General features: G+C 37.8%; 1 protein-coding gene across 1 annotated transcript; it reads left to right on the plus strand.

Annotated features, from left to right (window-relative positions):
* Window positions 1-266: 266 nt before the first annotated feature.
* On the plus strand, window positions 267-26,770 carry LOC311303079 (cadherin-like protein 26). Its single transcript, XM_084429352.1, has 17 exons — window positions 267-355; window positions 14,377-14,493; window positions 14,637-14,792; window positions 14,887-15,031; window positions 16,213-16,406; window positions 16,546-16,677; window positions 16,802-16,984; window positions 17,252-17,571; window positions 17,681-17,823; window positions 18,599-18,823; window positions 19,066-19,287; window positions 23,526-23,644; window positions 24,791-24,910; window positions 25,230-25,301; window positions 25,390-25,422; window positions 25,518-25,595; window positions 25,778-26,770. Exons 1-17 carry the CDS (start codon window positions 320-322, stop codon window positions 25,982-25,984), a joined length of 2,502 nt encoding a protein of 833 aa, XP_084285478.1. The 5' UTR covers window positions 267-319; the 3' UTR covers window positions 25,985-26,770.
* Window positions 26,771-27,254: the final 484 nt, after the last annotated feature.

The raw sequence follows: 27,254 nt of genomic DNA on the forward strand, positions 1-27,254 counted from the left end.
TAGTTGCCAAAGTAATATTTCTCATTTTGGTTTAGTTTAAGTTAAAGTAGCCTACAAAAATAACTAAAACTAAATAAACTAAAACAATAAAACTATAGACACATAAACACACACACACAAATAATTCAAATTCTGAACTAAAACTATAATAGTCTATCAGTGATAGTAAAATGGCACTGAGCCAGTCCCTGCCCTCCCTGATTTGAATATCCCTCCCCTCTCCCATCAGTTATATGAGCAGCGGTGAACACTGTTGCTCTATGAGAAAGAAGGAAACTCAGACTCATTCACACTGGATTGCTTGACGATCTGCTTCAACATGAAGACCCTTCCTGTCAGTTTGCTCCTAGTGCTGGTGAGTTCAAGGCCTGTGTGATGCGATACAGCTTTAGCCATGTGTTTATGTTGCAGAAACTAAGTCTAGCACACTGTATAAAGTCAGGTGAAATCCAGGTTTATACAATGAGCTGCCTAATGGGTAACCCTTCCTTTTACAGTCCCCTAATTACTAGGTATTTACCTGGTAAATATATGGTAAGTTATAGTTGGTTATTGGTAATTACCACAGGTAACAAGTATGTAAATGCAAAGAAACTACAAACTAATTACTAAGTATTTACCTGGTAAGCATATGGTAAATTATAGTATTTTAGTGTGTAATTACTTAAGGTGTTGCACTTTACTTACTGAGTAAATTGTCATGTTTTCCTTGGTAACGTTGCAGGACATACGAGGTAAAAAAATGTGACTATGGAAAAGGGAATGATCAGATTATAGGTAAGATCCCAGTAATTCCATGGAAAGAAACAAGGCTTCATTTTACAGTACAGTTGCACTTTACTTACTGAGTAAATTGTCATGTTTTCCTTGGTAACGTTGCAGGACATACGAGGTAAAAAAATGTGACTATGGAAAAGGGAATGATCAGATTATAGGTAAGATTCCAGTAATTCCATGGAAATAAACAAGGCTTCATTTTACAGTACAGTTGCACTTTACTTACTGAGTAAATTGTAAAAACATCTGCAAGAACATACCCAGTATTTAAGATGTGCCATGACATTAGGGAAAACTGTTCCTGCGAGGTAGTAACCAGGTAAAGGTAAATTATTTGATAAACCCTCTATAAATGGGTGTAGCAATGAACAACAACTATGTAAGACAAGGTAATTTATTGGAAACTACCGTCTTAATTTCAAGATAGTAATAAATAAACATGGACTGTTACCAACATAACCCTAGGATAACTACAAACCTAACTTGAATTGATGGGTAATACTGGAGGTGTTTCTAAAAATAGTCTGCCTACATTCTGAGGAAGAACACAATTAAATCTGAGTTATTACCAACCTAAACAGGTAACAAGTACACAGCACTTTGTTGAGTTGATATTTAACAGTGGTGTTTTTTCCCCTGGTAGTTTCTCTGTAATACTAATCACCTTAAGTAATTACAGTTTCTCTGCATTTACATACTTGTTACCTGTGGTAATTACCAATAACCAACTATAACTTACCATATATTTACCCGGTAAATACCTAGTAATTAGTTTGTAGTTTCTCTGCATTTACATACTTATTACCTGTGGTAATTACCAATAACCAACTATAATTTACCATATATTTACCAGGTAAATATCTAGTAATTAGGGGACTGTAAAAGGAAGGGTTACCGAGCAGGGGTATTTAATTAGTTCTGTTGACTGGATACATGTTACCACTAGTGGGTGTGGATGAAAGTGTCTTTCTTTTTATTTTATTTTTTTTATTTTATAAAAGCATCTCAAGCACAGTACAAGTATCAGATTGTTACATAATTAAATGGAGGGAAAAAAGCAAAAATTAAACAAGCATAATAAATACTCACATAAAAATGAACATATAATCACAGTAACATATGCATATACATATAAACAACTAAATAAACCAAAAAAAAAAAAAAAAAAAAAAAAATCTTATCCAGAGCTTGTCTCCTTAAAATAATGTAAAAAAGGGCTCCAAGATTTCAAGAAAAGTTCGGATTTCATTCTAACTCAAAATTTAATCTTTTCAAGTTTGAGGGCAAAAAGTAGGTCAAAAACCCACTGACGTTGGAGGACATGGCAGCTTCCAATTAATTAGTATAAGTCGTCTAGCCAACAGTGTGCAAAGTGCAATATTATCCCTCTCTAAAGCTGTAAGTTTAACATTTTCCAGAAGGATCCCAAATAAAGCTGTCAGTGGGTTGGGATCTATTACTGTGGTAAGAATTTCTGAGACACAACTAAAAATTCCCCCCCAAAACCTTAAAGGTCCTGTTCTTCGTGATCCCATTTTTCAAACTTTAGTTAGTGTGTAATGTTGCTGTTAGAGCATAAATAATACCTGTAAAATTATAAAGCTCAAAGTTCAATGCCAAGCGAGATATTTTATTTAACAGAAGTCCCCTTTCAAAGCCTACAGCGAACGGCCGGTTTGGACTACATCCCTCTACTTCCTGCTTTAATGACGTCACTAGAAAATTTTTGACTAACCTCCGCCCACAGGAATACACAAAAAAAGGGGGCGTGGTCTTGTTGCGCTCGACGGAGAAGAGGAAGAGTTGCGTTTGTAGAGTGTGTTCGTCGCCATGTCGTCGAGACGCTGTTATTTTCATCCCGGAGTCAAATCACCTTTGTTTGGCCTGAGGCGTGACCTTTCCGGGCAACGTACGCTAAGCTGCTGTCGAATCACAACACAGGAACCGCTGGCACAATCAGAACTCGTTACGTATTTCTGAAGGAGAGACTTCATAGAACAAGGAAGTCATCAGCCTGTTCTTAGGACAGTGAAAACAGCGGTATACAGATAAGTAAATTGTGTGAAAAATACTGTGTTTTTAGAGAGGCTGGCTCTGCAACACAAGCGTGGGCAGGTGGGGTCTAAATCAGGAAATATCTTAACAAGTTGCACCCTAGACCAATGAATACGATGCACTACCTTAAATTGAATAAGCCTATGCCTAGAGCTAACTGAAGAAGAATGTATCCTTTTTAAGATAGTGTGCCAGGTTTCATCTTCTAACAAAATACTTAAGTCCTGCTCCCAGAGAGATTTGAATGACCTGCTAGATGGGGTTTGATTGTCATTTATTATACTGTAAATCTTTGAAATGGCACCCCTTATATAAAATACACTCCAAGACACCACTAGAAGGGGCAGAGGGGAACTCCGGAAAACGTTTACGGGGAAAGCTCCGAACTTGAAAATACCGGAATAAATGTGAATTGGACAAAGTACATTTATTTTTAAGTTGGTCAAATGAAGCAAAATTATTATCAATAAATAGCTGATCAATTGTAACTAGACCCTGTGACTTCCAAATATTGAAAGCCCCATCAAAAAGAGAGGGTGGAAAGGAAGCGTTACTGGCAATGGGTGCAGCTGAAGAAAGACCCTTAAGCTCTAGAGCTCTGCGGAACTGAGTCCAAATCTTCAGAGAGTGTTTAACAATTGGATTCTTAATTGAGATACTATGAGTAGGAGGGATAGAAGAACAGAGCAAAGATGTCAATGTGACTGGGGAACAACAAACAGCCTCTATTTGCACCCAGAGAGGTTTACACAGTTGCAAATCATGCCGGCACCAGTCCAGCAAGTTTCTAAAGTTGGCTGCCCAGTAATACGTTTGAAAGTTAGGCAAAGCCAAACCTCCCACCTCTTTTGGCTTAACAAGATGCTTTAGACTTATTCGCCTTGGCTTGTTATTCCAAATAAATGAAGAGATAGTTTTTTCCAGACATAAGAAAAATGACTTAGGAATAAATATGGGCAAACATTGAAATAAATATAAAAACTTGGGAAGAATGTTCATTTGAACTGCATTTACCCTTCCTATCAGTGAGAGAGGAAGGGGTTTCCATGATAAAAACATAGATTTTGTGAGATCAAATAAAGGACTAAAATTGGTTTTAAACAAGTCAGCATGTTTACGAGTCACTTGGACACCCAAGTATCTACATTGGTTATTAACAACTCTGAATTGGATATTTGAATATGAGAGACTTAATGCAGCAGAATTCACTGGGAATAATTCGTTCTTGGAAAAATTCAATTTATAACCTGAAAAAGTACTAAATGAGTCTACTATTAAAAGACCTTGAGGAATTGAGTCTAGGGGATTGGATAAAAATAAAATAAGATCATCAGCATATAAAGAACCCTTCTGTTCTAGACCAGCACGAAAAATGCCTTGCACCTCTGAGTCAGCACGTAATGCAATTGCCAAGGGTTCAATAGCAAATAGAAGGGGGGAAAGGGGACATCCCTCCCTGCCTTGTGCCCCGACACAGTGGAAAAGGATCTGAAATAATATTGTTTGAGCGTACAGATGCTTTGGGGGTAGCATAAAGGAGCTTTATCCAAGAAATTAATTTTAAACCAAATCCAAACCTCTCCAAAACATTTATAAGTTAACCCCACTCAATGCGGTCAAATGCTTTTTCAGCATCTAGTGAGACCACAACTTCAGCATTGTTGGAATGAGGTGAATACAAAACATTAAAAAGACGCCTAATATTAAAAAAAGAGTGTCTGTCCCGAACAAAACCGGTTTGATCAGGTGAAATTAAAGCCGTTTTTTCAAGCCGAAAGGATAATACTTTAGCTAGTATCTTGTAATCACAATTTAAAAGCGATATGGGGCCATAAGAACCACAGTCTAGGGGGGGTTTATCTTTCTTAAGAATTAATGAAATAGTAGCTTGATAGAAGGTTGGAGGCAACTTAGAATTTTGAAGACTCTCTAAAAAAAACAAAAGCAACACAGGGCATAGTAATTTATAAAATGCTTTATAAAAATCAGACGGCAAACCGTCAGGACCCGGGGCCTTGCCTGGTTTCAAGGAAGCAGTCGCATCAGCTATTTCTTCAATTTGAATATCCTCATCCAAAAAAAATAATCACACAAAGTCTTCTCTACAGTGGGGAAATCTAATTTATCTAAGAAAGTTTTCATTAAAGATGCATCTTGAGGAGATTCCGAGGTGTACAATTTTCCATAGTATTGTTTAAATTGAGAGTTTATTTCTTTATAGTCAGTAGTAGTAATTCCTGAAGGTAACTTAAGTTGGGGTATCAAGCGTGATGTTTGCGATTTACGAATTTGGTAAGCTAACAATTTACCCGTCTTATCACCAAACTCATAGACCCTATGTTGAGCTCGTAAAAACAAATTCTCAGCCTCTTCCGTCGATAACAGATCATATTTTGTCTGCAAAATCTGACGCTCTTTATAAAGGTTGGGAGATGGGTTCAGTGAGTACTGAATATCAATAGCTTATATAGAACTAGATAATTCGTCTAGTTGCCTTTTTCGGTCTCTATTTTTATAAGATGAATTATCAGGTATACATGATAAAAAAAGAGGTCATAAAGGAAACATCATCATAATTTGGGGCATAGACATTAGCAAGAATTAGGGGGGTTGAAAACAATTTTCCTGCTACAATGACATATCTACCCTTATGATCTGCAATTACTTGTGATACGGCAAACGGAGTGGATTTATGTACCAGAATGGCACAGCCCCTGGACTTGAACTGAAAATGTGAATGATAGACTTGACCCACCCAGTCTTTTTTCAATCTAAAATGGTCAGATGAAAAGAGGTGAGTTTCTTGAAGAAACACAAAACTGGCTTTCAGTTTCCTAAAATGAGTCAGAACCTTATTGCGTTTGACTGGATTATTCAAACCTTTACAGTTCCAGCTAACCCATCTCACTAAACCATCTTCATTAGCTCTACCACCCATCATTTAAAAAAAAAAAGAAAAAAAAGAGAAAAGACCAAAAAGATACTTGTAAAACCCAAATAATTATGCAAGGATCAGCAAGTACAGAAAAGTATGAAACAATACAAAAGAGCAATGGCCCAGTCTTGTGTTAATGAGATGAACAAAGAAACGAGAACATATTAACACACTTCAAGAACCCTAGCGCAAAGACCCGCCCCCCGCCCTCACTGACACCCCCCACCCCGCGCCCTTGACCTAATAGCTAACACTCCCCCAACTGGAGCGTACGCTACCTTGAGGAAAAATCCAATGTGCGTGCGAGATATTGTGATTCTTACCTCAGACGCATCTCCGCAAACAAATAACAAATACAGCGAATGTATTCTGATACAGATAAAATAAAAATTATAATCCTATATAATTATATAAATGATAATTATAATCAAAGAATAAATCCTAACATATTAAACCACACATCTGAGTAAAGTGCTTTCAATAGTCTCTGACCCAGAGAAAATGAGACATTATAAGCTCCAGCACGTTCATAGGTGTTCAAACAGGTAATAGGTGTTGTTTCACAAAAGCCAGTGCCGCGGCTGGAGTATCAAACATATGTTCAGCGCCGTTCTTTGTGATTCTGAAGCCGGTAAAACCCTTTAGACCGTACTTAACATCTGGCATGGACCTCAGTAGCCGTTTAACCTCATAGTATGCGGCCCGCTTCTTGGCAATCTCAGGCGGAAAGTCCGGGAAGACGAACACAGTTTTGTCTCTGAACTTAAGCAGCCCATCAGCTCGCTTTTCGCCAAATATCCTCCTTCACGTCGTATCGATGGAAGCAAATAACGAAGGCTCGCGGACGGCTACCCTCCGCAGGTTTCGGTGCGCGCGTACGATGCGCGCGAGCAAGGAGTGGAGGTTCAGAAAGATCAAATATCTCCACCAAAGCATCTGCCACGAACATCGTAGCAAACTCCAAACTCCTTCCAAACCCTCCGGAATTCCCACCAAGCGAAGATTGGATCTGCGGGAACGACACTCTACAGTACACTGTAAAAAGTGAACAGTTGGATCAACTTAAAAAAACTGGCCTTAGAAGTCAGTTTTCTATACATATACATATGCACTAACATTTGTATAGCATTTATGTACAAATAAAAAAGTTCCTGTGCAAAACTACACTTGTAGTTAGGCACTGGTTTGGTATAAAAAAAGTCATTTTCATGCTGTGCAGGGCCCCACCACCCCTCTCGAATCAATGTAAATGGTACGACCCGCAGTTCAGGTGCTTCTGCTGCGGACCTGCGGTCGGTGTGAATCAGTTGATGAGACAGAAGCTGAGCTGTGATAGGAACTTGGAAGACAGGGGAAGAGTCATGTCTTTCCTTAAGAAAGGAAAATCAGGGGCTCAAAAACGAAAAGAAAAGAAGATTAAAGAGAGAAAGTCAAATGAGGGCAAGCAGTTGCTCACTCAGTTTTTTGAAAAGAAAGGTGAGCTCCAAATGCATCATCGAGCATTGACATTGTTTTAACATAAATATCTACTCCAGGTAGAATAGCATACATTTATGTTCGTACTCTATTTGAATAATATACCAACACTTTATAGTATCACACCCTACATAGCGAGCAAACACTGTTTCTGGGTAAATAACAGGGAGTGAGAAGCAGACGGAGGCGGAGCTGGGAGCTAAACACACTGCCACTCCAGGCGGCTGCGCAGCTTGTCTCCTCTTCTGCTGCAGTTCTCCCCAGAGTCAGAAGTTTACATGAAAACACTGTATATTTCCCTCCATTGTCAAAATCTAACACCCGCGAAAACACAGATCGTTAGCGCCTATTTTACCGCATTGTTATGCAAATTAGCTCGCGCACGCTCTTACATTAAGTACAGGATTGTTCTCAGTTTAATGCACATCTTAATGATTGAAAATGACTTATTTTAAAAACGTAATTCAACGACTGAATGTCTAGTTTGGCGGTTAGTGTAGGCTACCCTGTGATTCTATAGTCTGCATTTATTTTAAACAGACAAATAATCATCAATTAACTTGTACTTTTGACAATAAAACAAAAATATATTAATCAGAATGTGGCTTATTTTGTTTACATTTTAAGTGTTTTTATGATAAAATGCAATACCCCACCCATTGGTCTCACTATGGTTTTTGGTACGGGGGCCCAGCAAGATGGTTTGTACCCAGGGCCCAAAATTTGGTGCTACGCCCCTGGCGCTGTATCAAACTATAAAACGAAATTTAAAAGCTGGTTTGCGGAGCAATATTTATAAAAGTGAAATTATAAATAACATAATAAAGGACATAATAAAGAATCCTTTATGCAACATCATTTACTCTCAGAGCCGGACAGTAACGGAGTACATTTACTTGAGTACAGTACTTAAGTACAATTTTGAGGGATCTGTACTTTACTCAAGTATCATTTTTGGGGAGTACTCATGACTTTACTCAAGTACATTTGAGAGGCAAATATTGTACTCTTTACTCCACTACATTTCTATCCATAACTATGAGTACCCGTTACTTCTTCTTCAAAAAAAAAAGGAACAAAGATCTCTCGGAACATCTCGGAAACCCTCAATTTGTTGTTTCCCTCTCAAATGGTCAGATTTAGATAAGAGACGAAACAATGGATGAAGACGCAGCAGGTCCATCCCGGGAGTATTTTTTTTCCCAGGATGGTAGGCAAGGCTGGATTAGTACCCCCAGGGGCCCCTGGGCACTGAAGCTCACTGAACCTCCCCTACCTGATAACCACACCCTCCAAAGGAACACACACACACGTCTATATTACTAACAGGGGACTATCGCTCTACACTGGCCAATAGGGGACTAGTGTTTCTGGTCATTTTAAAGAAACAAAAATGACATACAAAATTTTCTTTTAAGGTCTTTTTTCTTAATATAACTTTAAAAATGCATTTTTTTATAAAAAAAAAAAAAAACATGCCAAGTGGGGACCTGCAACTCTGACCGATCTCTACCTATCGAACAGGGGACTCCCATAGCCTGCAATGGAACTGTGTGTGTGTGTGTGTGTGTGTGTGTGTGTGAACAGTGAAGTGAACTGGCAGTGAAGTCTGTCTTCATTTTGTAACTATATATATAGTTACAATATGAAGAGTTCAGATGCCAAAGCCTCTAAGTGCCATCTGAAAATGTCTTCTAGAATGGTAATTTTTATCAAGCTTGTATATTTAAGTTCAGTAATTTCACTTAAATGACAATTAATAGGTAATATTCATTGCCATTTAGTGAAATTACTGAACTTAAATACACACACACACACAGTTCCATTGCAGGCTATGGGAGTCAAAGTTTTTTTCGTAAACGAAAAATGAAACTAAGACTAAAACTATTGGTCAAAAAACATTTGCATAAACTGAAATAAAATAGAAATTTCAACAAAAATGAAAAACTAAAACTAAACAAAACTAACGACAAATGTCTCGAGACCTTGCACTTTTTTCCCATTCCACTGCCCGCGTCTTTTTTCCGTTTTTCCAACCAAAACCGCTTTCTGTGTGAACCAGCCCTAAGAAGCAGAAATAGCCAATTAATTATTTCTATCATGACTAGACTTTATGCAAATACAGCTGTACATTAATTCCAGGTAAGATAACCATCTCATGTGAAACTAAACCATACATATTAGATTAGATACCACACTGAGCAGAAAACGGAAAAAACAAATTGCATGTCTAGCCCAGAAATAGATGTAGGCTACATTTGTCAGAGTAGAAGTAGGCCTATACTAAATGTCTGGTCTGAATAGAACATTTGAATATGAGTATAACTATGAAACGCTGCAATAGAAAAAAGGCATAAATGTATCAATACAAGAATAATGTTGGAAAGGATTAATCATAGAAACAACCTTAAAGAATAATCATAATAATCATACGCATATTTTTTTCCCCTTTTTCCCCCTCTTATACACCATGTTTAACAAGATTTAATTTTTAATATGAATGAGTATGAATGAATATTCTGTACTTTTTAGTTGCATATGTTTGGTTCTTTGTTCATCCTCAAACTATTATTTTATTTTTATTATTAAGAGGTTTTCACAAGAGTTAGCTGTAAACTGCAAACATTAAACTAACTGAAATTTATTGGAAATTTGAAAATGATATTAAAGTAAAAACTAATTTAAAAATGCCAGACTACAATAACCTTGATGGGAGTCCCCTGTTGGATAGGTAGACATCGGTCAGAGAGTCCCCTTTTGGCCAGTGTAGAGCGATAGTGCTCTGTTAGTAATATAGACATGTATGTGTGTGTGTGCAATGGCACATAACAATGGCAAGTAAATTGTTAGGGACTGCATAACCAAGCATAGAAAGTATACCCTACCATCCTGGGAAAAAAAATGTCGCATGGCCCCACCTCGCCAGACTATTTCAATTTTCTGAACAAGTTAATGATAGTTTTCGCTTCAAGTGTTTGCTGTGTTTACCAATGTAAGCACTGTGGCAGTAGTAATGCAATATTTAGAAAATGTACTCTTGTACTCTTGATACTCAAGTACTTTTAAAAACAAGTACTTTAGTACTTTTACTTAAGTAGACATCTGACTGTAGTACTTTTACTTGTACTTGAGTAAAATTTAGCAAGGGGTATCTGTACTTTTACTCAAGTAATGAAGCTGTGTACTCTGTCCGCCTCTGTTTACTCTTCACAAGTTCTCCTTTGGTGCAAATTATATTTTAATTACCCTGACTATGGCAATAAATTGGAGAATGGAGAAAAAAAACCTTGGGAGAACCCAGGCTCAGTCAGGGGCCAGTTCTCCTCTGGCCAACGAGCGAACAATGTATGATTATGAGTGAATATTGTTGCAAAGTAAATCCTCACCAATTTATTACAGTGTTTCTATTCCACAAAAACATTTGAATTTGTTTCTTTGACTTTCACACGACATTACGACCTTAAGTCACAGGAACAATCCTCCTCGAGCAACCTTGGGTTATTGGCTCTTTTCAAGGAGATGAACGTGGTAGTTCAAGGTTTGTTTCTTGAGGCCTTTAAACCTTTTCAAACCAAGCCATTTTTGGGCAATAACCCACATTTTTAGCTGCTAGACTAATGCCGGGCGTACACCAAAGGATTTTCACAGTCCCAGACTAAAGACCGGCATTTTTTAGGAATCTTACTGGAGTCTCGGCGCGCTCCCGTCGTCTCGATCGTTAAATGTGAGGTGATAATCTGCAGTCGGCGACCCGATTTATGCCCGTCTTTCTCTAGTCTTTCATATCAAACATGTTTGATATTATCGCAAGTCGTAGCGTAGTCATAGTGACGTAAAACAATCAACAACCAATAAATTCGTTCTCAGAAAACCGGAAACAGGACTTTCTAAAGCCATTTGTCACCCCCGCAATGCTGAGACTACCCTTGCTGTGAGTATTGTCCGTTCTCTGTATTCTATAGTAGATATGTATCTTTTCTTGTATTATGTACCCTCGAATATTCACTGTGAAACACTTGTTCATAATTTCAACACAGCATTTAAAATTATACCCTTTCAAGACATTTAGTTCAAACTATTGTTCTCATCATATAATGATATAGATTCATAACCCCCATATACGGTCATGTGAAAAAGTTAGGTCATCCCATTAAATAGTCAACTCTTTATTAAGAAATGTTCACATAACAATGTCTAATTTGATTTTTTTTTTTCATTCCTGGAAAAGAAAGTGATTTATTGTAATTAAACAATATAAATTAACATATTTTTACTCATCAAACAAAAAAATATGCATAAAAATGCCTATTTTAATGGAGGAAAAAATTAGGACCCCTAATAACTAGTGATACCCCCCTTTGTTGAAATTACTTCAGTGAGGTAAAATGGTGGAATGGCTGATGTCAAAGTCCTTTGATATCTTTTTAAATCCTTTTCCACACTCATAAGCAGTGTGGGGGAAATATATGGGGGTGTCCTAATTTATTCCTCCTCAAAAATTGCATTCTTTTAAAATTACATTTCACAGAGAGTCTTAAAAAGGCCTTCCTTATTTTTAAATAGTTTAGTTAAATCACTGGGTCCTTCAGTATTGTTCAAATTGTTATTACATGTCCATATGTTGAAAAATAGACAGGCTTTCATGGTGTCCTATTTTTTTCACATGACTGTATGGTTGCCTTTATATAATTGAATAATAATGATAATTTATTATTATAATTATTATTATTTTAATTATTATTTAATGATGATAATAACATAATTTGGACAGTGACTCCCACCCCCTGCAGAACACCATCACTGCACTGAGCAGCTCCTTTAGCGATAGACTCCTTCACCCCAAATGTGTGAAGGAGCGATATCGCAGGTCCTTCCTTCCTGCTGCAGTCAGACTGTTTCACACTAGCACTGCTCCTTGTAGACCACTCACACACCAAGGACTCAGTTTAATATTGTTCATATATTGTTTATTTATTGTATAATTGTTTATATTATTATTATAATTATTTATTCTTTTTTTAACTATCCACTGTTGCAACACTGAGAATTTCCCCATTGTGGGAATGTAAGGTCTATCTTATCTTATCTTATCTTATCTTATCTTATCTTATCTTATCTTATCTTATCTTATCTTATCTTATATACCACCACTGTAGGCGTACCTTCAGAAATATTTTGGATCATGCAACATAATGTGATACATGTTGATATCTAACTGTAGCTGCTTCTCCTCCATTTTTGTTAAATCACTGCTGAGCATGATAGGAGGAATTTGGTGGGAATAAAAAGCTAAAATAATCTAGTTGTAGTCTTGTAAAAAGTGTCACTACAAGATTCAGTGTTTGTAAAATCTTTAGTCTGAGACTAAAAACTGTGAACCCAAGTCTTTAGATGTGAGCTGATAATCTTATAAAGTCTTTTCTAAATCTTTTCAAAGTCTTTAGGTGTACAGAAAGCATAAATCACCCCTCTATTAAGAATCACACTGACTTACTATTAAAATGAGAATCTCCTACACGTAAAATAACAATAATGTCTAGTCTGGTGAAGATGAATAAGATTCCCAAAAGGTTGAAATTACAATATTAATTATAAAATAAAACAAACTCAGGTAATCCACAAAGGAAACAGATAACTGAAGAAAGACAAACTAAGGCCCTGTCCCATATGGCACACTTCATATGCACTTTCGGTCTTACAATGGCTGCCGCGTGCGCGTGCGCGTGCGCGTGTCCGTTAAGTCCGTGAGACCGTAGAGTGGCCCATTTGTCATTTTAGGTCTCAGAAGGGTGCTCATGAGCGCTTTTGCCGAGCACGCACGTATCCTTTTCACAACACAAAATAACTGTTTCATCTAAATGTTTCATTCACATAGTTGCCTTTCATAAAGCCATTGCTATCAAACTTTTGAGGACTTTTTACTTACACTATAAGTTATGTGGTGTAAGTGTATTTTCTAATGTGGCAACTGTAGCTTGTATTACTGTAATTATTTCAGCAACAAGGGTGAATGGAAACATGAATCTTGAATTGTTTGCTGTTGAATGAACTGATTGTTAAAAGTACTAAACTGAAAGAAGATCATACTGTTGTGTTTTGGTGATTAAACCAAATGTTCTCATTACATATTACAATAATCTTGTGTTTGAAACTATGGTTATGTGGACTGAAAAGTCTATAACTGTTATGACAGCATGGGATCAGGTTATGAAAGAATGACTAGCTGTTACAAGTGTAATCAGTTTACTTAATAAACCTTACTGAATAAAAAAAACCTGATCAGATTCCAAAAATGAAATCCTTGTAGAGGATTAGATTATATGGCATTTTAAAATATTAGTTACTTTTTTATTGATTACATGATTACTTAATATTCACAAAATGGCAGTAAATTATAAAAAATGCATTATTCTCATTAATTATTCTTTTTATCTTTTCATTTTTCCTATCCAAAAAAGCCTATATATATGTTCAGAAAGTCTTCCAGTTTTACCAAATAAACACAGACCGGCCACTAGTCAGGCGAGTATAATTAAATGGACTTTTGAGAGACCGAAAAAAATATATAAATAAATAAAAAATAACATATACTTTTTTTTTAGTTAGTGCTTCATTTTGATCGTTTTAATTTAAAAATGTTTTATTTCTTTTAATTTAACATTTTTAAGATTTAATTTGTTATTAACTTTTCATCAGTTTACTTCACAAACCCTAGTTTGGGAAACCCTGAAATAGTGTAATGTTTCATGCACTTAATGTTGTTGAAAACAGAAAATGTAATAATTTTTCTTTTTCTTTCTCTTTGTATTTTTTTCTTTTTATCAGCATGATAAAGGATTTTACTCAAATCAATGTGATAAACGAGTTAGGTCCAAAGTAACCTAAAAGTAATCAGATTATATTGCGTGTAATGTGATAGATTATGTTACTAACTAAAAAACAAATTTCATGTAATTTGTATTCAGTGATGGACTACAATTTGTAAGTAATCTACCCAGCACTGAAGGTAATGAAAATGTAGGCAAAATAGGACGTTATGGCCGGAATTCATGAGATTCACGTATTGACATAACCTTTATAACAACTTTCATAACATTATTTATAACTTCTTTATTCACTTCTTTTTAACTCAGTTTACCTGGACCGTGTGTGCGTGGGCTGACAGGCGAAGACAGAAGCGTGCATGGATCATTGATTCTTTCTCTATTGAGGAAGAAAACCCTGGTCCATTTCCATATATCCTAGGCCAGGTGAGCGGAGTTAGAAACAGTTACCTGTTTTGTCGTTCAATTCCATTTCATTTTTATAGCGTTTTTCACATTACATATGTGTACAAGTACTGGATTAGCATGATTATGTGAACACTTAAGTGTGCATGTTGTTTGTGTTTCAGATTGAACTTGAAAGGGCTTATTTAGTCAGATACCATCTAAAAGGTCAGGGTGTTGATTTAGAGCCAATGGGTATTCTCAATATTGATGAAGAAGGTAATGTTTTAGTAAATGGAAAGGTGGACTTTGAAAATAAACAAGGAATTAAATTTCTCAAAGTAAGTACTCCCTAATAAACAAATCACATTGAAATCCATGTCAATACACTGCAAAAAAGGCTTGTATATTGACATGCGCTGGCCTCAATTACAGTTGACATTTGAAGCAAACAACAAATCAAACAATGAAGTGGAGACAAGGCTCGGGGTTCATATCCAAATATTGGACATAAATGATCACGCTCCAAAATTTCAGGAGTCGGTCTACCAAGTGACTGTGGATGAGTCACATTCTCAAGGTAACCCAGTTTAGTTTAATTTATTTATGAAATTGTAAAATTAAATGATTAGTGAGATGATTAAATGACATTTTTTCAATGTCGTTGCAGACCACTATATATGTTTTCTCATAACACAAAAGCAAACATTTATAAATTATTAGAATTGTTACACACGACACAACATTTGAGGCATTGTAACTTATTATTTAAGTTATTACAAGATATGAGAGCAAGATTTTTAATGAATAGCCCCTAAACAACTTATTTTGGTCGGTTTCTCACGCCCAGCTATTGTTAAAGATACTTATTATAAAGTGTAAAGTTCTATTTCCTAAGTGCAATGACCATGGTTATTAAACAGATAAGATTGGATTCTGTAATACAGCAGTAAAAACAGCATACAGGTTTGAAACAACATAAGGGTGAATAAATTGACTGGAATATGCTCATTTGCACTGCCGACTGTTATTTACAGTACCGACTGTTATATATACATTGCAATATCGTACCTTAACTGTAATATGCAATTACTTTCCACTGCACTCACTCGGATAGCTTCTGTCCAAACTTTATTTGCACTACTTTAAATCCATTGTTATACTGCTCATTAGCCTAACTTATACATATATCTATTTGTAAAATTCTGTTTATAGTAATATCCATCTGTATATTATGCTCACATTCTGTTTATAGTAACAGCCATCTGTATATATATTCATAGTACATATCTATCTGTAAAATTATGTTTATAGTAACAGCCATCTGTATATTATATTCAGTACATATCTATCTGTAAACATTCTGTTTATAGTAATAGCCATCTGTATATTATTATATTCAGTACATATCTAGCTGTAAATTCTGTTCACAGTAATAGTTATCTGTATATTATATTCATAGGACAATCTATCTGTAAATTTTTGTTTATAATAGTATTCAACTCTATATTTATTCAGTACATATCCATGTTCTGCACTTATGAACCACTGTATATCCTGCACTTGCTGCTATTGCACTTCTGGTTAGACCTAAACTGCATTTCGTTGCCTTGTACCTGTACTTGTGTAATGACAATAAAGTTGAATCTAATCTAATCTAATCTAATCTAAATAAGGACTGGGTGAAATATTCTTAAATATTGAATAAATTCTTTGAGGGTGAAGAAATTACTTTACATTCATGTAGCACTTTTTTTCTAGGTGAAACAGTAGTGACAGTACTGGCATCTGATGAAGATGATTCAAGAACAAACAATGGAACATTTGATTTAACAATCAAGTCTGTCACACCAACACCAGATAATGTTACATTTTATATTCAGCAGAAAAAAGACACAAATCAGCAACAGCAACAATTCGGGACAGTTTATTTTAATGGGTGTTTGAACTATGAGGTATGAAACTAATTTATTTCATTGGTAATAATAAGCCACTATTGTACCTTTACCTGTTTGGCATGCATTGCTTTTTGTGCTTTATAAATATTTCTCCATTCCTACACAAGAAATCTTCTACTAAATTAATATTTTCCAGAAAGCTCAGAAATATACAATCCTGGTTGAAGCAAAGGACAAAGGGGAAAAGATACAATTATCAAGTACAAGTACAGTGATAATCAATATTTTGGACAAAAACAACAATCTTCCAGTGTTCTCTGGCAAAACAGTAGGTTTCATATTGGACTGGAAGTTTCCAAGTTTTGATGCTTGTGATTTTTTTTATTTTTTTTATTTTTATGGTAAGCATATTGTTCTATAAAACCCAACCAAATATTGGACTTGTGTTTCAGGGACCTGGGAATGTCAAGGAGCGAGAAACTGGGGTTGAAGTTCTGCGACTGCAAGTAACAGACAAAGACACCCGTGGTTCAGAAGCCTGGAAAGCCAAATACACTATCCATGGAGATAAAAAAGAGCAGTTCAAAATTGAAACAGACCCTAAAACAAACGAGGGGATTTTAACAGTTGTTAAGGTATGCATATGGTTGACGTTTGTCAGCGTGCCCAAAGGTTGAGTCAGTGTTGCTGGTTTAGGCTGGTTATGATGCTCAAACAAACAGAAAATGTTTTGATTGCGCCAGAACCAGTTTGCACTGAAATACCTTGTCGTTATATTGTTGCCTCTGCTGGGATTGGAGCTATTTTGACATTAAAAAAAAGATATGAAAATATGTATGCATACATTCATCTCGACACTTCTCTGAACTCTCTTTATTTTTTGGCTCATTCCAAACACCTAGCAACTGGACTACGAGGAGCAAACATACCAAAGTCTATTCATCAGTGTGCAGAACGAACTTCCTTACTTTTCATGTAAGGTCAAAAAGCAAGTAGAGAATGCCAAGTGGGAGGTCGACGTTATACCCCAAAACTCTGGTATGAGTGTTGAAAACCTCTATAAAACCATTCCAGTGACCATTTATGTTGAAGATGTCAACGACCCTCCGGTATTTATACCCCCTGTTAAACACGTTCACATAATGGAGAACATAGCAGCAGGAACAAGTCTTACAACCTTCACTGCTAAAGACATGGATGGAAGCCATATAAACACATTTAAGTATGAGAAGCTTATAATATGTGTAAAACTAATGCCACTGTAGTTTATTGGCGGTACAGGATCACATATAAACACAGGTGAATTCATCTGGTATTTCTTTGGTTCTCAGATTTGTTAAAGGTGAAGATATTGATGGATGGATAACTGTTGATGCAAAGACTGGACAAGTATCCACGAATACAATTCTGGACAGAGAGTCGCCATTTGTGATAAACAGCACCTATAGAGCAACCCTATATGCTGTGGATGATGGTAAGATGATGGTTTTTAAAGAAATTAATACTTTTATTCAGCAAAGATGCATTCAATTGATCCAAAGTGACAGTAAAGACAATTTTAATACAAAAGATTTCTATTTCAAATAAATGCTGTTCTTTTGAACTTTTCATCAAAGAATCCTGAAAAAGTTATCACTGTTTCCACAAAAATATTAGGCAGCACAACGGTTTTCAACATTGATAATAATCAGAAATGTTTCATATTAGAATGATTTCTGAGGATCAAGAGACACGGAAGACTGGAGTAATGATGCTGCAATTACAGCATTTGGTCACAGGGATAAATTGGAATATTATTGCACAATGCTACTGCATTTACTGTATTTCTGATCGAATAAACGTAGCCTTGGTGAGCATAACAGACTTAAGAGAAATCTGACTGACCACAAACTTTTGAACAGTAGTGTACTTCTAACTATTATAGATATTCTCATATTCTGAAGTATACCTGGACAAAGAAGTTATTTTACTTTATTTACAAACTTATTTACAAATTTAATTTAATGAAGTAATTAACCACACAGAGTCCAACATTAACATCTGTTTAGCGGAAAATGCATGAAAAAAATTAGTTACCCAGTTAGTCTTGTGTAACCAGACTTACGATAATGGCATAAAGTCAGTGTCAGAAATGTTAGGGTGATACAACTGTCCTCTTATCATAATGAAGAAAGCTAAACTCATTGATGGCATTATCATGTTTTGTACTCCAAATGAATTTCTATTTACCCCATGTCTCCGATTGGCAGGTGTCCCACCGCTGACAGGCACTGGAACTCTATTTATTCACCTGAATGATCAAAATGATAATGTACCAATGCTGGAAGTGAACACAGTCAACATGTGCCTGGATACAGAGCCCACAGTGGCCAATATCACAGCTGTAGACCTGGACCTTCCTCCATACAGTTCACCTTTCCACTATGAGCTTTTAGGAGATGTTAAGGACAAATGGAGAGTTGAACCAACCTATGGTAATGTCACCTTCTACTTCACTCATCCCAGTCCACCCTACACAATTCCTCACTTAATGTCCTGTTTCAATCTGGAAAACACATCACAGAAGAAAATTAAGTTATGAACAGTGTTATGTTATATTACTCTAGGCAAATAATGCCAGAGATCTCTTAGAAAGACAGCACTCTTCCACCACCTCTTTGAGATTGTGTTTCTGTATCTTTCAGCAGTAATACTAACACATCTTTTTCTCTTGAAGGCACAACAGTGAGTGTTGTAAAAGAACACAGTGTGTATTCAGGTCATCACCTCCTCCAGATCAAGATATCAGACCAGCAGGGATTATACTCCATCCAAAACCTGTCGGTCACAGTGTGTGACTGCTCTATCGCTCACAACTGCCATGTCAGGATGGCTCGGATGGCTCAAATGGGACCTGCTGCAGCCTGGATCGTTGTTCTTACAGTTCTGATCTTCATAGGTAATGCAGTGATTTACAATGTTTTGATGGTATTTACAGTCCTAATAGATGATGAAGGATTTTGCAAACAGTTTCATAATACTAAAAACCCATCCTTCTGTTTCCAACCAAGTCAATCCAACCATTAAAGGTGTAAAACAACAACAAAAAATTCTGTGGAAACCTATTGAAACCGGTTTTTGAATGACATATGCTTTTGAGAATTACACTTTTATTTTATTGTTTCAGACCGCCAAAGATTGTGAATCATAGTGGAAAAGTTTGTGCACTAGCGTACACTTATGAGAATCTCATGTTGATCCAGTCACACGTGACTCTAATCAATGACATACCTGTCACGCTTTGGCTGACGAAACAGACAGACAAAGCTTGATTCCAAAATATGACAAAGCTTTAATGTACACAGGCAGGTGAGAACAGGACGCAACAGCGTTTATAACATAGACACGAACAATAACCGACAAGGGACTAAACTGAACGAGGAGAATATGAAGAGTTCAGATGCAAAAGCCTCTAACTGCCATCTGAAATTTTCTTCTAGAATGATTTTTATCAAGCTCGCATATATAAGGGCAGTAATTTCACTTAAATGACAATTAATAGGTAATTTTCATTGCCATTTAAGTGAAATTACTGAACTTAAATATACGAGCTTGATAAAAACGATCATTCTAGAAGAAAATTTCAGATGGCAGTTAGAGGCTTTTGCATCTGAACTCTTCATATAAACACAGGGTAAACAGGTTAACTAATCAGGGACTAACAAGAACAGGTGCAGACAAGACAGAACATAATTGTGACATCACGGCCCCCCTCAGAAAGGCGCGTCCTCACGCCATGATGATGACAGAAGTTGATTGGTGTATTCGACATCGGCTGCGGGTGGATGTAACCGATCAGCGAAAGTTGCCGTGTACAGGCGGGGAGGAGCTGCAAAAGGACAGTTAAAGTCGGACACTTTCTGCTTCCCGTAGTGACCGCTCACGTGGTGTTTGCATATTTTACCACAGCTGAAGTGAAATAAATGCAATACTTGCCAAATACACAGATGTTTCAGAGACATTTTCATTCAATACTGAATGTACTTATGTAATAAATAGTTCAACATAAGCTACTATCAATGAAGTGGAGTCAACGTTTTTTAATCAGTTTTATTTTGATAAACACAACACAATATAACATTGCGACTACATGATCATTGTCATGCGGTGAATCCGGCCAATCGTGGAACAGCTGTGTCTTCATCAGAGCTTGTGCAGCCGCTCTTGAGAAGCTCTCCAGCTACTCTCGCATCGCTCTCGCGGTACTTTGATGGCATACGTCACAGTCACGTGGCGTCTGCGCTGTATCAAGTCGGACAAAACATCTAACCGGTATGCACTGCTTAAAGTCAGCCACCGATCGGTCTGTGCAGAGCTGCATGAAGTCGAACAAGCCTGATAAAAACAGAAAAGGGGCGGAGGTTTCAGTGGAGGGTGTGGACCTGGGGATGGACTGGACCCTGAGGGCGTCGGCCACGGGCACCATGGTGGCGCAGACGGTGAGAGGAGCCAGGTTGGAGTCAAATACAGAGGGGGCGGACAGAACCCTGGAGCCGATCGGCAGAGGCGGAACCATGGTGAGAGGTGGAGGAACCGGTGGCACCAAGCGGCTGGCGGTCCAAGGCGACACCGTAGAACCGGAAGATGGGAGCTGAGCCGCTGACCTGCAGGACTGAGGCGGTGACATGGGGATGGATGACCGGGGTGACGATGTGGTGAGGGAGGCCGACGGGGAGGTCAGAGGAAGGGAGGATTCCAGGGGTGCCAAAGAGGTGCAGGTTGAAGGCCGACCTGGAGTGTCGAGCAAGCCCAGCGGAGCTTCCGGGCAGACGGGCCACGGAGGCGATGAAGGAGTGGTGGGTCGAGGTGAGGGCGACAGGCTGACTGGACGAGGTGGTGGTTTGGGCCTGGAGGCCCGAGGTGTAGTCGGGGACTCGGCCTCTAGCTGAGCTGGTGGCACGGGAGCCCGAGGCGTGGAGGATGAGCTGCACGGAGTGAGCAGCGGTGGCAGAGCCAAGGAGCTACATGACACCAGTGGTGCTGACAGATCCAGGGGGCTGGTCGTGACCAACGATGGAGACAGGAGAAGGACAACAGGTAGGGATACGGGCGGAAGACTTCTGGGCAGGACCGGCGAAGAAGATGAAGTGAGGGTGGGGACTTGGGTGGGAACAGGATCCGTGGACCACAGGTCTATCAGGTCACAGTCCGCTCCTGGCTCTGCGATTAACTTTCTCACATGCGTCGACTCCGGGGCCCTGAAGTATGCACCTTGGGCTCGTCGGCCGGTGAAGAGAGACCGCTGTTCCGGAGCATCCAGGCCAGGTAACCCAGATAGGGCCTGCTCTCAGGGCAGAGGAGAAGCTGCAGTGTGGGTGATTCCATCAAGTTCATTTCTTTGTTGGGTCGGTTATTCTGTTAAGCTTTGGCTGATGAAGCAGACAGACGAATCTTGATTCCAAAATATGACAAAGCTTTAAAGGACACAAGCAGGTGAACAGGACGCAACAACTAATAACATAGACACGAACAATAACCAACAAGGGACTGAACTGAACGGGTATATAAACAAGGGTAAACGAGGGAACTAACTAGACACAGGTGGATGAAGGTTAACTAATCAGGGACTAACAGAACAGGTGCAGACAAGACAGAACATAATTGTGACAATACCGGAATCCATATATGTTACCGTTTATCATGGTCTGCTTTGTCATTCTCACAAAATTATCTTGCTTGATTGTGCACAGATTATTTGGCAATCCCAGCGGGGTTTCATCTGCATGGATTAATCTGACTTGAAGGACTCATTGGTTATTCAGGGTCTCTCATCAGGGGAATATCCAACAGTATTGAGGTGATTATTAGTGGAACTTATAAGTCAACCAGGGTACTCATTACCATCTTACTGGCTCGCGTAGTGTATGTGATTTCTAGGCGTAATCTTAAAAACGCTCACTGGTTTACCAGAGTTCTGTTTGGTTGTGGTGATAACATTTGGACCTCCATGTCAAGTGATAATTCTTGTTTCTTGTTCCTTCTAATACATGTGTTCATGTATATAAGAGAACTGCCCCTCACCACCATTGATGCCGCAGGGTCTGTGACAGTCCATTTTTCAGTCTCTCATACACAACATTGGAGGGACATTACAAACAATGTGCGGCTCCTCGATACACTAGAAAACAGTTATTGTCATCAAGTCAGTAACAGACCCTTGTTATGTACATGTATTGGCCCACAGTAGTTTGGGACCTTTGCCAGGCTCTTGCTTCAGATCCACCCCAGGGGCTTCCATTCAAAATACTTTCTTGTTCAGTAACAGGGTGGGAATTTCAGACCAATCCTCGGCCTCAGATGCTTGAACAGTCACCTCAAACATCTACCTTTCTGCATGTTATGTCATGTGACTAAAAATGTAAATGTGGTAGATGTATTGCGTGCTGTTGAACCACGGATGCTTTTCTGACAGGATGGGGAGAACTGTTGAAGAATTGTGGCATACAGGGGAGGTTTAGTTCATGGCTGAGGGTATGTCATATCAATCTGTTTGAGTTATGGGTGGTATTTCTTACCCTTCATATTTTCAGACAGGGACTTGCAGGAGGCAGATACTAGTGAAAACAGAAAATACCACATTAGTGTTTCTCATCGATCTTCAGCATTGTTGCTTCTTGCAGACAGACACCTCATGTCAATTAGAGCAATGCACATTCCTGGTCAGAACAAGAGTGTGGCGGATTCCCTTTCTCGCTGCAGCCTGAGCTCAGTGGATAGGTGTCTCCACAGACCAGTGGTTTGATCAGTTTGGGAGAGATATGGGATGGTGTCAGTGGACCTCTTTGCAATTAACACATTGTTCCCTTTGGTTGAGCAGAATCAAGTACTTGTTCAAGTACAAGCCCTAGCTCACGTGTGGCCAGATCTCCTGCTATATGCTTATCCTCCTATTCCACCGATCTGGGCGGTCCTGAGACGTGTGCAGGAGAGACAACACAAGCTAAAATCCATTTCCGGAGACATTGAAGTTGTGTGTCTGGACCCTGGAGCTCCAGTACTGACTGAATCAATGCAAGATTCTCTGTATGGTACATAGACACTCAACCTTTCCACTATGACTAACCATTTCTGGCGGTCTTCCACTGTTAATCGAACCACGGTTGCACCAAGGTAGACAGAAATTCTCTCTTTTTTCAGCAATGTGCTTGATGGTCCTTCTGATCTCCTGCAAGGCAGAACATTTTTTTATTGAAATGGACTATGGCATTGGTCGTCTCATCAAAACAAATACGGAAAATCCAGGATCAGACTGCATGGTAATTTCATCACACAACCCACAGTAGCGGCCCTTCAGTAATATTTGAATTGGTGCATTTTATTCATTTTTAGGCAACACTTTACAACAAGGTTCTATATGTCAACATTATGTAATAACATGAAATAATGAACAGTTCTTTTACAGCATTTGTTCATTTAATGATAATTTTTCTCTGCTATTGTTATATACTTTACAATGTAATTTTTTCTTGTGATCAAAGCTGAATTTTCATCATCATTACTCCAGTCTTCAGTGTCACATGATCCTTCAGAAATCATTCTAATATGCTGATTTGATGCTCAAGAAACCTCAATGCATTGTGAGACATATTTACATTTTATTTGTAATGAAAAGAAAACATTTATTTGAAATAGAAAGATTTTGTAACATTGTAAAGGTCTTTGTCACTTTTGGTCAATTTAATATGTCCTTGCTGAATAAAAGTAGTAATTTCTTTTAAATGAACCCAAAACTTTTGAAAAGTACTTTGATGTGACATTTTTTGACAAGATTGAAATAATGCATAGTTGTTGTTATTTGAAGAATATAATTACAGTAACGTGATATGTGTAAGAAACACTGTAAAATAACGTTACCACATTAACTTTATATTTTTGTAAATGCTGTAAAAGCTATTGTTTATAGTACATGCTACCTAATTCATTAACAAATAATAATTAACCGAACCTTATTGTAAAGTGTAAAGTATTGATAAGTGTTACTCACTGTGGCGAGCAGGAACGAGGCCGAGGGCCGTGAGAGAGCGGCACAAGGCCGGTGGCGTAATTACTCACGGAGGAGCGGAAGCATAAAGGAGGAGCGACGACAGTGAAGAGCGAGAGAGGACCAGGCCTGAGTTTTTGTTGTGTTTTATTGTGACAGCAGTCGTCCGTGACCGTGAGGGGCTCCTGTCTTTTACTCAGCCCCTCACGGACGACTGCTGTCACAATGAAGATGATGTTCATCTTCACTGTCGTCGCTTCTCCTTTATGCTTCTGCTCCTCCATGAGAGATACGAGACCGGTGCGTCGCGCAGGTGTCGCTCATCAGTAATTACGCCCTCGGCCTCGTCCTGCTTCCACACTCATATTTATATAAAACATTCATTGTTGCCTTGAATGTTTGTTTTAATTTAAATCATCAGGTTGTCTTCAGAAAGGTTCCTTCCAGTATAGGCATTCAGAAAACAGATTCTTCTAACGTAAATACCAGCTTTAAGTTGTCTACAAATGTAAATTCAAGCCACAAGCTCACATCACAAACCGTGAGTAACAAAACTCTTCATGTTTGTCTTTGGGGTTAATTAGAGCATTCTGGGAAATAATCTTTATGTTTCAAAATTATTTCAAACATAAATAATATCATCTAACATTTCTGGAAATGTTTCTGTATGTTATGTGTATGATTAATTGTTCATGAGTAATTCAAACTGAAAAATTCAATGTTTTATTTAAAAAATATAGTTAAAAGCAGTTCAATTTTATTTCTACTCCTTTCAAGTGAAATTCTGCATCCTGTTTGCTATCATATACAGATGTAACTTTTTTTTTTTTATTATTATCTTTTTGCTTCAAAATATCCAGGTAATACATAAAACACTGGAGGCTCCAAAGCTAGACTTCCCCGACCAGATGTTCATACGCTCAATAAATAGGGTGAGTATTACAACCACAGCAAGTTTCCAATGTTTTGGTCATTTCATTGGTTTTGTGATGGACTGTTTCTGCTATGTGTGTTTTCTAGAGTTCCACAAGATCATACAGAGAAAATTTCAGAGTAAGAATGAAGTGACAGTAATAATTAATAACATATGCAAACATCAGCTCAGCTCAGCCTTTCTTACATCATAATCTGTGGGTTTTTTTAAGCAGCGTTCGAGTATCAGATCAAGTGCTTTTTACGGCAATGCGGCTTACCTGAGCAACAGCCTTGCTGGTATCATCAACAAGGTGATTTTATGCTTCTTTCAACATATACTACTAATCAGAGGATTGGACATGATCTACTCATTCTTTATCATTAATAATTTAGAAGCATTTAGAACCTTTAGATCATAAGAAACATGTACAAATGTTTGACAGGATGGTCAACCATTTTCATTGCGCTTTCCTTCCCCCCTTCTTCTCTATAGAAACTACTTGACCTCCAAACCCGTGATGAGGAGTTTGTTGTTTATGAGCCGCACTGCTACGCGGATGAAGGACAAGCTATGGACAATGCCGAACTGGATGCACTCTCTATTCCAGAGAATGACTTTCATCCAGAGATGCTTATCAATCTGGACAACAGGTTCTGTCAACTAGCAATGATTTCCAGACCTGACCTGATGCAAAGGTAACAGTTATCTCAAGAAGTGGAGCAGATTTTTTGAAACAAGATACTGAATGAAACCTTGAAATCAAAAATATTGAAACAGAATATTGGATGATCAGCGATGCTGAGTCAAACATTCAGGACAAATGGAACGAGGGTCTTCAAATATTTTTCTACTGTTTAATAGTGTTGATGTTAATGTGAGCTCAGGTTTGGGTTTTGGGTCAGTGTAGATACATTTTTTTGTTGTGACTCTCAGCGCCACGTCTTGTTTTCTTCTGGTGTTTTAACCACTAAGTTTCACAGTTGTGTTCTGTTTAGTTTGTTTTCATTGGACTTGTCTGCCTGTCTTCATGTCACATATCATCATCATTATCAGTTAATCTGTATCACCTGGGTTTAGTTCATCATCATCATCATCATCATCATCATCTACATCACCTGTGTTCTGTTAATCAGTGTTCATCTGTGTTTGTATTTAAGTTCCTTCAGTTCAGTCAGTCTTTGTCTGTTCTCTGTTGTATTTAGGTGTGTGTGAATCTTCTGCCGGTCTGTACCTGTTTGAATAATATTATTAGTAAACATTTTGCATTGGAACTTTTGACTAGTGATGGTGAAATGAAGCTCTGTGAAGCACTGGGGCTTTCCCCCTCGACTGTATCGTAAAATGGTTCATTACTCGAAGCTTTTCAACACGTTGCACACTAACGACATCTTGTGGTCAAAAGGTGGAAAAGCTGCCTTTCTGTCCCAGAAGACCTTTTTTTTTTTTTTAATAAATCACTTTCTGCTCTGTATGAATTAATTTATGAATAAAAAAAAAAAAAAGGGACTAATTCACTTGTACAGAAACTATTCTTATGATTCTGCTTTGATCTACAAATGCAGCCTTATTCACATACATTTTTGCCTCAGTCCTAATCCTATGAGTTCATAGGCAAGGCTCATGTAGGCATATATAATCAAAATAAAAAAAAATTGTTGTGGAATGATGAAGTGCTTGTGACCTGGGGAGCTGACATTTTATTTTGTGGGTAATTTAATAAATTAATGTTTTTTTATTAAGGAACAGGACTTGTTCAACAGTGTGAGGGCTAAGTCTATTTCTTTATTTTTTTACAACTACCGAAGGGTATGACACTCGAAACCTGCTCAAGGGGTTCGCACTATTTTTGAATCTGAATCCGAAGCAGTCACGTGACTGTGTGTGGAAACGAAGCTTCAGACGTCACAGATCACGTGGTTATGGCAAAACAAATCAAGCTCCGATACACTGCTTCAATGTGTGATGTTTT

Source organism: Rutilus rutilus (assembly GCF_951802725.1).
Source record: "Rutilus rutilus genome assembly, chromosome: 13".
In the NCBI taxonomy this organism is placed as follows: Eukaryota; Metazoa; Chordata; class Actinopteri; order Cypriniformes; family Leuciscidae; genus Rutilus; species Rutilus rutilus.

What these genes read in the sequence shown, in the direction of transcription:
- LOC311303079 (XM_084429352.1), top strand. Translation starts at nt 320, where the DNA reads ATGAAGACCCTTCCTGTCAGTTTGCTCCTAGTGCTG. An exon ending in ATGGGTGTTTGAACTATGAG is followed by an intron (nt 16,407 to 16,545) that starts GTATGAAACTAA and finishes AATATTTTCCAG; the next exon opens with AAAGCTCAGAAATATACAAT. An exon ending in TACAGTTCTGATCTTCATAG is followed by an intron (nt 19,288 to 23,525) that starts GTAATGCAGTGA and finishes CTCTTTTTTCAG; the next exon opens with CAATGTGCTTGATGGTCCTT.